The sequence below is a fragment of the Centruroides sculpturatus genome, unplaced genomic scaffold (assembly GCF_000671375.1).
Source record: "Centruroides sculpturatus isolate CEXI.00-Female unplaced genomic scaffold, Cexi_2.0 scaffold636, whole genome shotgun sequence".
Classification (NCBI taxonomy): domain Eukaryota; kingdom Metazoa; phylum Arthropoda; class Arachnida; order Scorpiones; family Buthidae; genus Centruroides; species Centruroides sculpturatus.
The window spans coordinates 379,686-391,504 of NW_019384931.1; the positions used below are offsets into that span (position 1 = coordinate 379,686).

Consider the following 11,819-nt stretch of genomic DNA (forward strand, 5'->3'; position numbering starts at 1 on the left):
AGATGAAAATATCAGTTGGTACTGTAAATTATGCCAAGAAGACGTAAAAGAAAGTATGATCAAATGCACACAATATGAGATACGGGTACATGAACTTTGCGCAGGAACCAATAAAAAACAACGGATTACAACTGCGATGACTGCCAAAAATTGGCGAAGACCATCTGCCGAATTTGTTAAGAGTTAATATACACACGTATTAATACATTATTGATAAAGATTTTTATTCTTAAGACTGCAACCAATGATAGGATCTCAAAGTACGATTTAAGAATATATCAGTACGATTTAAGACAAATGATCCTAAATCGTACTTTTTTAGTGTTTTTTTAAATTGTTTATTTCTCAGAAGTTTATAAGATTTATGCTAAATTTTATTATGGTAGTGATAAAATATTTCCCAAATAAAAGTTACTTAAAATAAAAAATAATTTGTGTTTATTAATTTCGATATGATGGTTTTTCCTGAAGTGGTACGAATTAGGCAAGTTTACCCTATCTAGATTGTTGACCAGGTTAAAAAAATTATTGTCAGCTGAATGTTAATTTATGGATGAGAGCCGTCAAACCTATAGAAATTTATATTATAAGATCATATCTTCTAGACACCGATATCAATAAATTAAACAAACTTCTCTGTGCCGTACTAGTGGTCCGTACTAACTAGATACAGGCGTCAGCACACGAACAGGTGTGCGTTTAAATCATTAATGATGTCATAGTTCTCACCCCGGCAAATTTGGTATAAAGAGGGTTTGGACACAGTCCACAGGGCGGACATCTCCAGAGCGGACATCGACGGACACTTCCCGTCACCCTATCCGTCGCTACCTGGTCATAACTGCCGTGACGATCCAGGAACGTTTTCACCAACGACCCATATTACGGATCAGGAACTTAGAGGTATTTTTTTAATATCTATTTGTACACTCTCTCTCTGAGAAGTCTCTGTCCGAGAGGTCTCTCTCGCTTCTTAATTTAGCTTAGAGAATAGATAAGAGATAGAGAATAATTTAGCTTAGATATTCCATAAGAAAGACGAATCATTGTCGCGACATATAATAGAATTGTTGTAGCTCTTCATTTTCGCCTTTGATATGTACTATTTTATAGTATTTTATTAAACGTGTTATTCTTGTTCAACCTGTGTATTTATTTGAGAACCTGTCAACTTACCCGTCAACCTCCCCAATCATTTCATTTTGCCCTCCTATAAAGCCATCCTCTGATAGAGCCGCCGGTAAGTGGGGACAACTAGCCCCCTCGGTTCTCACACAAGTATTTTTTGCAGCTCCATACTTAATTTGTCTAATATAAATTATTTGTATTGTCTTGAAATTGATTTATGTCGGTGTCTACGAAAACAATTCATTTATGAACAGAGCAACTTTGAGATTCCTAGGTAAGCGTCCTCTTATGTAACCCAAATTACAATTTACATAATACTTTATAACATTCGTATCCGAACTAGTTTAGGAGCAAACTGTGTGGAGTGACTTATATTTGTTTGAGAGTATTTGAGGCTCCTGACAGCACAACAGGCTAAGGATTTCCTGTGTCTAAAACCGTTACTGTTTATATGAATAAAAATAAAGTGAAGATTGACAAGTGTGATGGATTCATTCGATGGTTTCGAACTTCATGTCATTAGGCTCGGTAGAGGCACGCCGTCAAGTAAGCGAGCGAGCGAACGAACGAACTGCTTCCATACAAATAACCTCTGGTCGATATACGCCTCGTCCAGACAATCTACGAGTATCGTCGTCATCTGCTAACTTTTTTGATCTACGTGCCAAATTTCATCGACTTCCGACCATTCGTTCTTGTGTTATCGATATTTTTCGTTTTACTTAAGATTTCTTTTCTCTTTCGGCCGAAGTATTTACGTTTTGTGAAATGTCGTTTGAAACACGCTCGTCGTAATAAACCTCAGTTTAATTTCAATTTTTTTTGGGCAACAACTTAAATTTTTAAATAACAGGATATTGAACCTTCCTACATTATACTAGTCAATATTAATATAATGTTCGAACTCTGGATTAAAGGTGAGAAAAATCCAGATCAGGTTTTGGAACTGTAACTGTTGGAGCTGATCCAAGTGCAAAATTGTTCCGACTGGAAGGTTTCTCGGAACTGCTTTGTCTGTTATACTAGACCAGGGGTCACCAAACTACGACCCGCGAGGTCAGTTTTTTCGGCCCGCCACCATAACGTGCCACAAATGAGGTGAAATATAATTATTTGTATGGAAGATCTCTAGATAAACTTACTATGTAGAAAAAATTAAAATAAGTGCATGTAAAAATGCCAGAAGTGGTCCAATATGATTTTTGCATCCGACAATAATATAATTTTTAGGAAAATCAGTCAAAGAAAAAAAATATTCTGTTTGGGTTGGAACAAAATATCGTTCTGATATCCAAAGTCGCCGAATTTTTTTGGACTTACATCTTTAATGGACTTAACATTATTATTAAACTGAAAACGTCATTAAATTTCAATTATGTGGCCGCATGGTCGGCACGTCTTTGATGCCATGTTAGTACTGACACCAAATTGTCTTCCGGACAACAAAATTTCGATGGCCGTTACGTAAGTTTTCGCGCGAGCGGTCGTGTTGTAGGCTTTCGGATTCGGAAAGGAGGCGGAAGGAGACAACCGGAAAAAGTACACTTTACAAAGTTATCATTTAACAAAATACCCGTTTATTAATCGATACCATCTATTTACAAGCTATATACAGATGCTTAGCGAATGCTAATAATATAATATATATATAGGAACCTTATAATTACGATCACGACCCTGACCGAGAAAGAGAGAGAGACGATAAATACCTTAAACACGTGTTTGTCCTACGACTTATCGATGCTCCGTTCGGAGGGAAATCCTTTTGTTTTATCCTTTTAGTGAGGGAACGCTCCGCTCACTAAAAGGGTTTCAGCCGATTTCAGCGGTCAGCCACGCCGATTTCAGCTGAAATCGGCAGTTCGGAACACACACACCGTTTAAAGTTTGAATTGCAGACTATTGTTCCCGATTATCATCACTCTTTCCTCTTTTATTAGGGGGCTCCTCCTTGGTTTTTCCCATGACTTACGACTTCGTTAGGAATTTAGTACATTGGGGCCAATAGTCAAATTTTCACTCGTTAGTTTCGGGTGAGACATTCAATGTGTCACCTTCGACAAAGAAACAAGTCCGTGGATAGGGCCGGATTTAGACTCGATAAGGCCCTAAGCTATTTCAGATATGGAGCCCTTTATAAGTCCAGATATTATATGTCAGTGCCAAATATGGTTTTCGGATACTTAGAAGGTTAAACTGAAATACAATTAAGAAGTATATTAGTGAAATAATAAATCTTTAACTTAAAATAATTTTAATTCATAACAAACTTAAAAATGCAAACTCTGGTGAAAAAAAAAAGTTCTTTTAAAGTCCATTTCTTTTATAAAATAATAATGAAATAATTTTAAAAATTATCGAAATTACCGGCATTTGCTGTCGAAATTTATTAGTAATTTTGGTAGTCATAATCATCGGTAATACCGGTTAATCGGTTATCGGTAATGCAAACCTTAGGCACAATAATGCTTTGTTTTTCGAAAAATTGGGTGAAGAGTATGCGGAGTTGGACAAATAATGCTGCAGTATATTTAAGTTTATATGACAATTGCTCACTCGGACAATTTTTTGAGAGGACCCCCAAGAAAGTGGGTGCCCTAAGCTGTAGCTTGTGTAGCTTATACGTAAATCCTGCACTGTCCGTGGGAACCAGTTTTAATTGTCTTTAACACTTTCTTTTTTTAGTTTTGTCTCCTTAACTTTTTCTCTCGACAAACAATATCTCGACAAACATTGTAACATTGTTATTTATGAAACGATGTTAAATATTTTGAATTTGTTCTATTGCAATGTTTCATATTGATTCGTCTTTATCGCTTTTCTAATATACAGTAGAGTAGTTTAAATCAATGTAAAAGATAAACAATGCATATTCTTTATCTTTGAGATGAATTTAAATTAAACTATTTAAGGGTCATTTCTGGATAGTGAAACAAAATTCATTAACTTGATATCACTCGAATTAGGAACCAGTATATATTAACATAGTTCAACATATATTACTCTAATTTCTTATTTAATTGGATCGTTTTTTAAAAAAATAGTCGAAAGGAACTCATTTAAAAATATGAAAACTGAATATCTATTAAATTAATAAAAATTTGATAGAAATTAGTGCTAAAGTTTTCAATAAATTACATATATTTTATATGCCATTTGTTTTCTTTCTATATGCTATTAGATTCCATTTACACACAACAGTGATGTGGCCGAGAGCACGGCCACGTCACTGTTGTGGGTGAAGAACTTTTCTGGGAATGAATTGGCTACGATAGTTATATGTTTGGATGAAGAAGAAAAAGAAATGCAATCAAGAAAACGCAGAAAATGGATACATCAAACATGGACAAAAAAAAAAAGATCAACAGAATGGGAATATCATATATATAAATTTATGGGAATGTCATATATATAAATTGTAAATGCTAATAACGAGTAAAATTCCCATTAAGTCCGACACTTTTGGAAATACACTCGATGCTTCTTATCTTCTCATCCCTCGACCTTTAACCAATTTTAGAAATTTTCGATAAAAAGGACAGGAGTTACTAAGCTTCAAACAGGGTTAACAAAATCCTGCCACACACACACAATCATCCATCATCCCCCTATCACAAATTCCCAAACATTTTTATCGATTTCGAAAACCTTTGCATTGTTAGTCTCTATAATCCTCCGAAAATTATAAGTTACTTTCAAACGCTGACCCCCCCATTATATCCCGCGATTTCATTCTTCACAAACTGCCAAACACTTTGATTGAGACCAAATTTTACCAAGTTACTCTCCCCCACCCTGCGGGAAACGTATACTACTTATTAAAAGAGGGAACTTAACTCTCAACACGAAATACTTTGCCAGTTGTAAATAAACCAAAAGCTTTTGTTCTGTATAATTGAACAAAATATCTTGACATATCTTTGCGTGTAATGCACTGTTCATCTATTCATAAATATTTATAAATAAGATTTAACTAGATATATTTAATTATAATTACTTACCATATTTAAAACTGTTCAGAGAATAGTTTTCTTCTGAACGATGACTATCACAATTAAATAATTCTGTCATATTTCTTCATAATTCTTATTGATGAAAAACCGTAAAAAATATGCCCGCATTATCATTTATTTACATTTAATTTCCTTACCAAAGGGACAGTTACAAAAAGACACTTTTTTTATGTATTGTCTACTTTTAAGAAAGTTTCTTAAACTTTGTAACTTTCACTTACTTGGAAATTTTTATCAAATATTATTATGCAATTTAATTGTGTTATTTTTTTAACTTAAATTAAACGTATTTTCTGTTTAAGTTTATCGAAATAGGAAGTGTTTAGGGTCCGGAAATACATTAATTCGCTCTCTGTTAATGCAAAAAATTAATTCAAACTTCGAACGGCCTCCTACAATAAATTAAATTCGAAGTACGTGGTTTCACTTCTTTCATATCGTCTTCGTTAAAATATTTTTATGTTTAATAAATGAGTAATAATTCTTAAATATGTAATAAAGTTATTTGAAATAAACTTGTCCTTTATTTTTCAAAGAAACTTTATTGTGTTTTATTTTCTGAAATATTTTCACGAACTGTGACAGAGACATGTCATCAATGCCAAATTGATATCATTGTATCTGCATTGTCTTCAGAAATTCGATATTTTTCAAGTATCGGATTATATAAACAGCTTCAACCAAACTTATTGGTTTTCACAGAAAAATAAATGGATAAGAATTAAATAATAAAAAAAGTTAAGAAATTCCTATATAAAGTTCGTCATTTTACGTTGTTTACACTACTCTACAGTAAGATAAGTCAACGAAAAAGGTACATTTTTACATATTTTAATATTATAAATATATTTATTTGAATATTTTAATTAATAGTAATTAATAATTCGAGTAACATGACAATAATCGACATCATATCTCGATTCTGTAAATGCCTGTACTAATTATGCTGTATTTACAATAATAAAAATTTTATTAAATAACATTTAGATATATTTTTATATAATAAAATAAACTTTTTATTATTCAAGCAAGAATTTTATAAGGTAAAGAAGAAGAAAAACCTTAATTTATAAGCTAAGGATTATGATTTTCTATATAATCATTTTGTAAGTACTGCATTATAATTATATTAATTTTAATATTATCGTTATTATAGAATTTTAACTTATTTATCTTTTGTAGACATTTATTAATTTCCTTTCAAAGAACTGTTTTAGCAAATAATGAAACTTTCAATTATACTTTACATGAGAATTCAATGCTAAATGTGGATTTATTCGAAGGCGATATTAGATTGGATACGTCATTTGGAGAGGTAATTTATAAATTTTTACACATTTAACCTTCGTTTGTTCATTTTTAGGACCTATTGTTTTTGGAGGTTCGAGGGAAAAGCCATGCCGGGATGCTCTTCCAATGATCTTCGTGCTTTCTAATTTCTTTAACAGAATCGCAAAAGACGTGTCTAATTCCCTGGTTAGGGTCTATCCATTAAGTTCTCTCGTCCACGTGTATCTTACATTTCAGAATTGCACTTTCATTACGAAAGACTTGGAAATCTTTCATGGTGACCTTGGAATCCAGACCGTGCCCAAGATCAAAAATTAGACGACCAAGAATGTGGTATCCTAATCATATGTGCTCACCAGTGTAATTAAGATATCTCGAATAGAAAAAAACAATGTCTCGATGTTTAATACTGTATTCTTATGCGTATTTTGTCTTTCGAATTTTCTACTCCTTCCTTCTTGCAGACACATAAGAGGCCTTAACTAGTGCCCATTGTGGGTTTGCCCAGATCACTCATCGTGGACCTGGGCACACCCACAATGGACACAACAATTTTCGCGGGTCGTTTCGGGTTTCCATTCAAAATGGTGATGCTATTCGTTTTATCTGTATTCGGACTGTCGCACGGATAACGGATGCCACAAACTTTGTAAAGTGTCTTAACACATATTCAATATTGTATTAATATAAAATGATATCCAGAAATTTTTTAATTAAAGAATTTTAAAATGTTTAGAGTCGAGCCGTTGTATTGCATCACAGAGTTTGGGATGATGGTATAATATATTACAAGTTTTCTCCTGACTTAAGTACGTTATTTTGCTGTATTTGAAGTAATTAATAATATTGATTAATATAATAATAACATTTTCTACTAGAAATTGTCAGAATTTTTACTTTGATAACAATTATTGACTACATCCAACTTGTAACTTGCTTACGTTTTGTATATAGAAGAACAGAGGATAATTATATTTATATACAGGAAGGAGAAGGGTAAGAATATTGATACGGATACTTAATTATTTACGTTATATTCATTATAATATATGTATACATACATTTCAGATGTAATTCCCACATTGGAAAACCGGGTGGACGTCAGATTCTTAATTTAGGAAGTGGATGTTGGAACGTCGGGATAATACTTCACGAATTAGGCCACGCTATTGGCTTGTTTCACGAACATACTCGACGGGATCGTGATAAATATATAAAAATTTTATTGGATAATATTAAAGAAGGTAAGTCAAACTGTTCAACATATTTTATGCATAAATAGTTTGAACTGATGACTTTTCTTTAACGAGCAGAACATAAAGAAGCGTTTCAGATTTACCCCAGCGTTGGAGTATGTGGCACTTATAGTTACGATACTATTATGCACTATGGTCCTAAACTAGGCGCTAAACATGGTAAAATTACTTTAATGCCAACTGTTCCAAATGTTACCATTAAAGAAATTACGGACCGGCAACTTTTGTCAGAATCCGACATTAAATGTATTAACAAGTTATACGAATGCGAATAAATTCTGTTGTAAATATATAAATAATGGCAAAACTTTATTTTATGTAGGAAATAATTAAATCTCTTCCTTTTTGAATGGAGTTGAATATCCTAATTCATATACAAGTATTTTTTGTAGCTCCATACTTAATTTGTCTAATATAAATTATTTGTATTGTCTTGAAATTGATTTATGTCGGTGTCTACGAAAACAATTTATTTATGAACAGAGCAACTTTCAGAGTCCTTGATAAGCGTCCTCTTATGAAACTCAAATTACACTTTACATAATACTTTATAACATTCGTATCCGAACTAGTTTAGGAGCAAACTGTGTGAACAGACTTAAGCCTGGACTCCACATTACCGGAATCCGCAACGTAATCGTAAAACTGAAAGCCAAACTGACGAAACTTTCAGTTTTGTAACGTTCAGTTGGACAGAAACAAGACTGAAAGCAGAGTTAAAAATTATTTAACTTTTTCGTTGTCGTCCCGCGCTTCTGTCGTACTGCAACCAATCAAACCGCAAGGATTTGTGACGCGTAGTCACGTGCATTAGTCACGTGTAGTTTCATAGTCGTAATGGTAGAAAGTGTAGCGAAAACGATGAGGAAACAAATAGATTTGGAATTTTTCATCGAAGAAGTTAGAAAATACAAATTTCTGTACGACAAAAAATGTAAATAATTCAAAGATTATTAACAATTTTATTGTTAATAAATGGAGAGAAAGCATGGCAAAATCTGTAGCGTGGTCCATGTTTGACTCTACGACAATTACAGAACTGATCAACAGATGGCGTATTTCTAATGGTGTCAAGTTAAAACGAAAACATAACTGAAACGAAAACTCTATGTTTCAGTTCTGTTCCTGAGTTTCTGTCTTCAGGTAATGTGGAGTCCAGGCTTTATACTTGTTTGCGAGTATTTGCGGCTCCTGACAGCACAACAGGCTAAAGATTTCCTGTGTCTAAAACCGTTACTGTTTATATTAATAAAAATAAAGTGAAGATTGGCAAGTGTGATGGATTCATTCGATGGTTTCTAACTTCTTGTTACTAGGCTCGGTAGAGACACGCTGTCAAGTAAGCGAGCGAACGAACGAACTGCTTCCATACAAATAACCTCTGGTTGATATACGCATCTTCCAGACAATCTACGAGTATCGTCATCTGCTAACTTTTTTGATCTATGTGTCAAATTTCATCGACTTCCGACCATTCGTTCTAGTGTTATCGATTTTTATCGACACTTTTCATTTTACTTAAGATTTCTTTTCTCCTTCGGCCGAAATATTTACATTTTGTAAAATGTCGTTTGAAACACTCTCGTCGTAATAAACCTCGGTTTAATTTCAAAATTTTTTTTGGGCAACAATTTAAATTTTTAAATAACAGGATATTGAAGTTTCCTACATTATACTAGTCAATATTAATATAAAGTTCGAACTCTGGATTAAAGGTGGGAAAAATCCGCTTCCGGTTCTGGAACTGGAACTGTTGGAGCTTATCCAAGTGCAAAACTGTTCCGACTGGAAGGTTTCTTGGAACTGCTTTGTCTGTTATACTAGACCAGGGGTGACCAAACTACGGCCGCGGGCCGGATCCAACTTTTGGCCCTCCCCGCACCGTGCACAGCCTACAATAAGAACAGACTAGTCAAATGGGGGAAATCATATTGAGGTGTTGTGTCCAAGCGAAAATATTTTCTCACGCTAGATGTAGCCACACAACGGACCATAACAACACATTGATTAAGTTATCCTAGCTATATACTGTCATATATTCGTAAAACAAAACAGAAATTCAAACTTAGGATATAGCAAATTATTGAATTTTTTAATTAAGATTTTTTCCGGATTTCTGCAGAACTATCTAAAATAGGGGTTCCCAAAGTGGTCGATATCGACCCCAAGGGGTCGATAAGAGTTCTCCAGGGGTCGATTAATACACGAGGGTCGAAAGGGGGTCGATTAATACCAAAGAGGATAAATTAAACTATCTAGGAAAAAATAGAATATTCCAATAAAAATTCGAAATACGGATACGATCAACAACATTACTGACTACCCTAGTTATAACTTGAGTTTTGCCTTAGCCTACGCCGCTTTAAGCATGTGTTACTCTGTTTTCACGCATCTATTATACACAGACATACGTTGCACAGTTACATTCTAGTAGGGTTGTCACGCTAAGTATTTTATATGTAAATGTAGATATTTTGTCCTTTACAGAGAAAATATCGTAATATATCGAAGATCATTAATATAGTACAGAAGCGTTTGCGAGGAAAAAACGTTACAATTGTTCGAGCTCGAACAATCATAACGGCCTTTCAAGTAAAAATGGAGCTATTTACATCTTTACTGGCACGATCCAATTTTAAATATTTTTCAAACTTGCGAGTACTAAAAGAAAATGAAAATATAATCTCCATATGAACCGGGGAGGAGACGAAAAAAAGAAAAAAAATGATATAATTTCCGACCGTGATTTGGAGATATATATTAAACATATTGATAAATTAAGAGAAGACTTTAAAGCACATTTCGAAGACTTGGAGAATATGCACGTTTCCGAATGGTTTGCTAATCCATTTGATGTTAAAATAGATAATGAAGGTAGTGAACCTGGCTTAGAAGATGAATCCAGTGAAATATGTGTAGATCTCGAAACTAAAGCGTTGTTTAAAAATAAAAACCTCGGTAAATTTTGGAGCAATAACAATATTGCCACTAAATATCTTAAGCTCAGAGCAGAAGCCGAACCTTTCTTACTTGCATTCCCAACTTCATACATGGCTGAAGCTGATTTTAGCCACGCCAACGCAATTTTGACAAAACAGAGGAAGAGATTGAACTTGGAAAACCGTGGTGATTTGCTTCGGTTGAAAACTTACCAATTTTCAACCGAATATCAATAATCTTGCCGCTTCTCTTCAGACACATCCATTCCACTAATATTAACTATTTTAATAGAAAGGTATGTTAACATATTTTTAAAGCATTCAGTAGTAGTCGCAAAATGACAGTAAGAGGTTTTTTCATCCAATATAACTTATATTATGTTTTCAAAGATAATTGTGTGTAAATGCAAATTTCCATCTATCCATAATTTTGCTGTCATTTTTTAGGATTATAAATCAGTGGAAAATATCTCCTTTTTCTGTTAATGTTATTGGGTGGATTTTATAAGAAATGGGAACTATAAATTGTTTTGTTGGGTTGTTATGCAGGTCTCCTTATCGCTTAACATCAGAAATGCAAAAATGATTTAATGTTTTGGTTAAATATATAATCTGGGAGTCGATAAGAAGACAAATATTTTATAAAGGGGTCGACGGGATAAAAAGTCTGGGACCCCTAATCTAAAACAATAGACATATTATCAATAATTATCTAGACGGTTAAATGCAATAATTAATAGGGTAGATGTACTGTACCTATTCTGGCCACATTAAAACAATTTTCAACTTTAAAAATATTTTATATTCTTACAATTTTTTAAAGCAATGAAACATAGTAAAAATAATACAAAAACATGTTCTCTGTTACTTTATTACATTAATTTTTATTAATATTAACATTTTATAAACAAAATTTAAATTTTTAAAAATATTACAAAAATCATCAGTTTTCACCATGGTTTATAATCTGATTCCAGAAAGTGCTTACTGCAGACAACTGACCAGTCACTTGGCTTCCAAAGTTTTGAACTGTTTTCATCTGTAAATTTTAAAAAGAGTTAGCTTATACAGTAAATCTATTAGTTATACTATCTATAAATAATTTGTAAGCATAAATAGATAAATTGTACAAAAGTTTAAAAAATATAGCCTACAAAAGTTTTAAAATATAGCCTAATCTCATTGCAATTAGG

At 33.0% G+C, this 11,819-nt stretch overlaps 1 protein-coding gene across 2 annotated transcripts; it reads left to right on the top strand.

Moving 5' to 3' along the window:
- Positions 1–5,889: 5,889 nt before the first annotated feature.
- Positions 5,890–8,058, top strand: LOC111632002 (astacin-like metalloprotease toxin 5). 2 transcript variants are annotated; one of them, XM_023376355.1, is made up of 7 exons: positions 5,902–5,955; positions 6,170–6,247; positions 6,324–6,456; positions 7,168–7,240; positions 7,310–7,427; positions 7,500–7,675; positions 7,745–8,058. In XM_023376355.1, exons 2-7 carry the CDS (start codon positions 6,225–6,227, stop codon positions 7,960–7,962), a joined length of 741 nt encoding a protein of 246 aa, XP_023232123.1. In that variant the 5' UTR covers positions 5,902–5,955; positions 6,170–6,224; the 3' UTR covers positions 7,963–8,058. The 2 variants fall into 2 exon arrangements, with proteins under 2 accessions (XP_023232124.1, XP_023232123.1); XM_023376356.1 differs by lacking the exon at positions 7,168–7,240 and having other exon boundaries at positions 5,890–5,955; positions 7,417–7,427.
- The last annotated feature ends 3,761 nt before the right edge of the window (positions 8,059–11,819 follow it).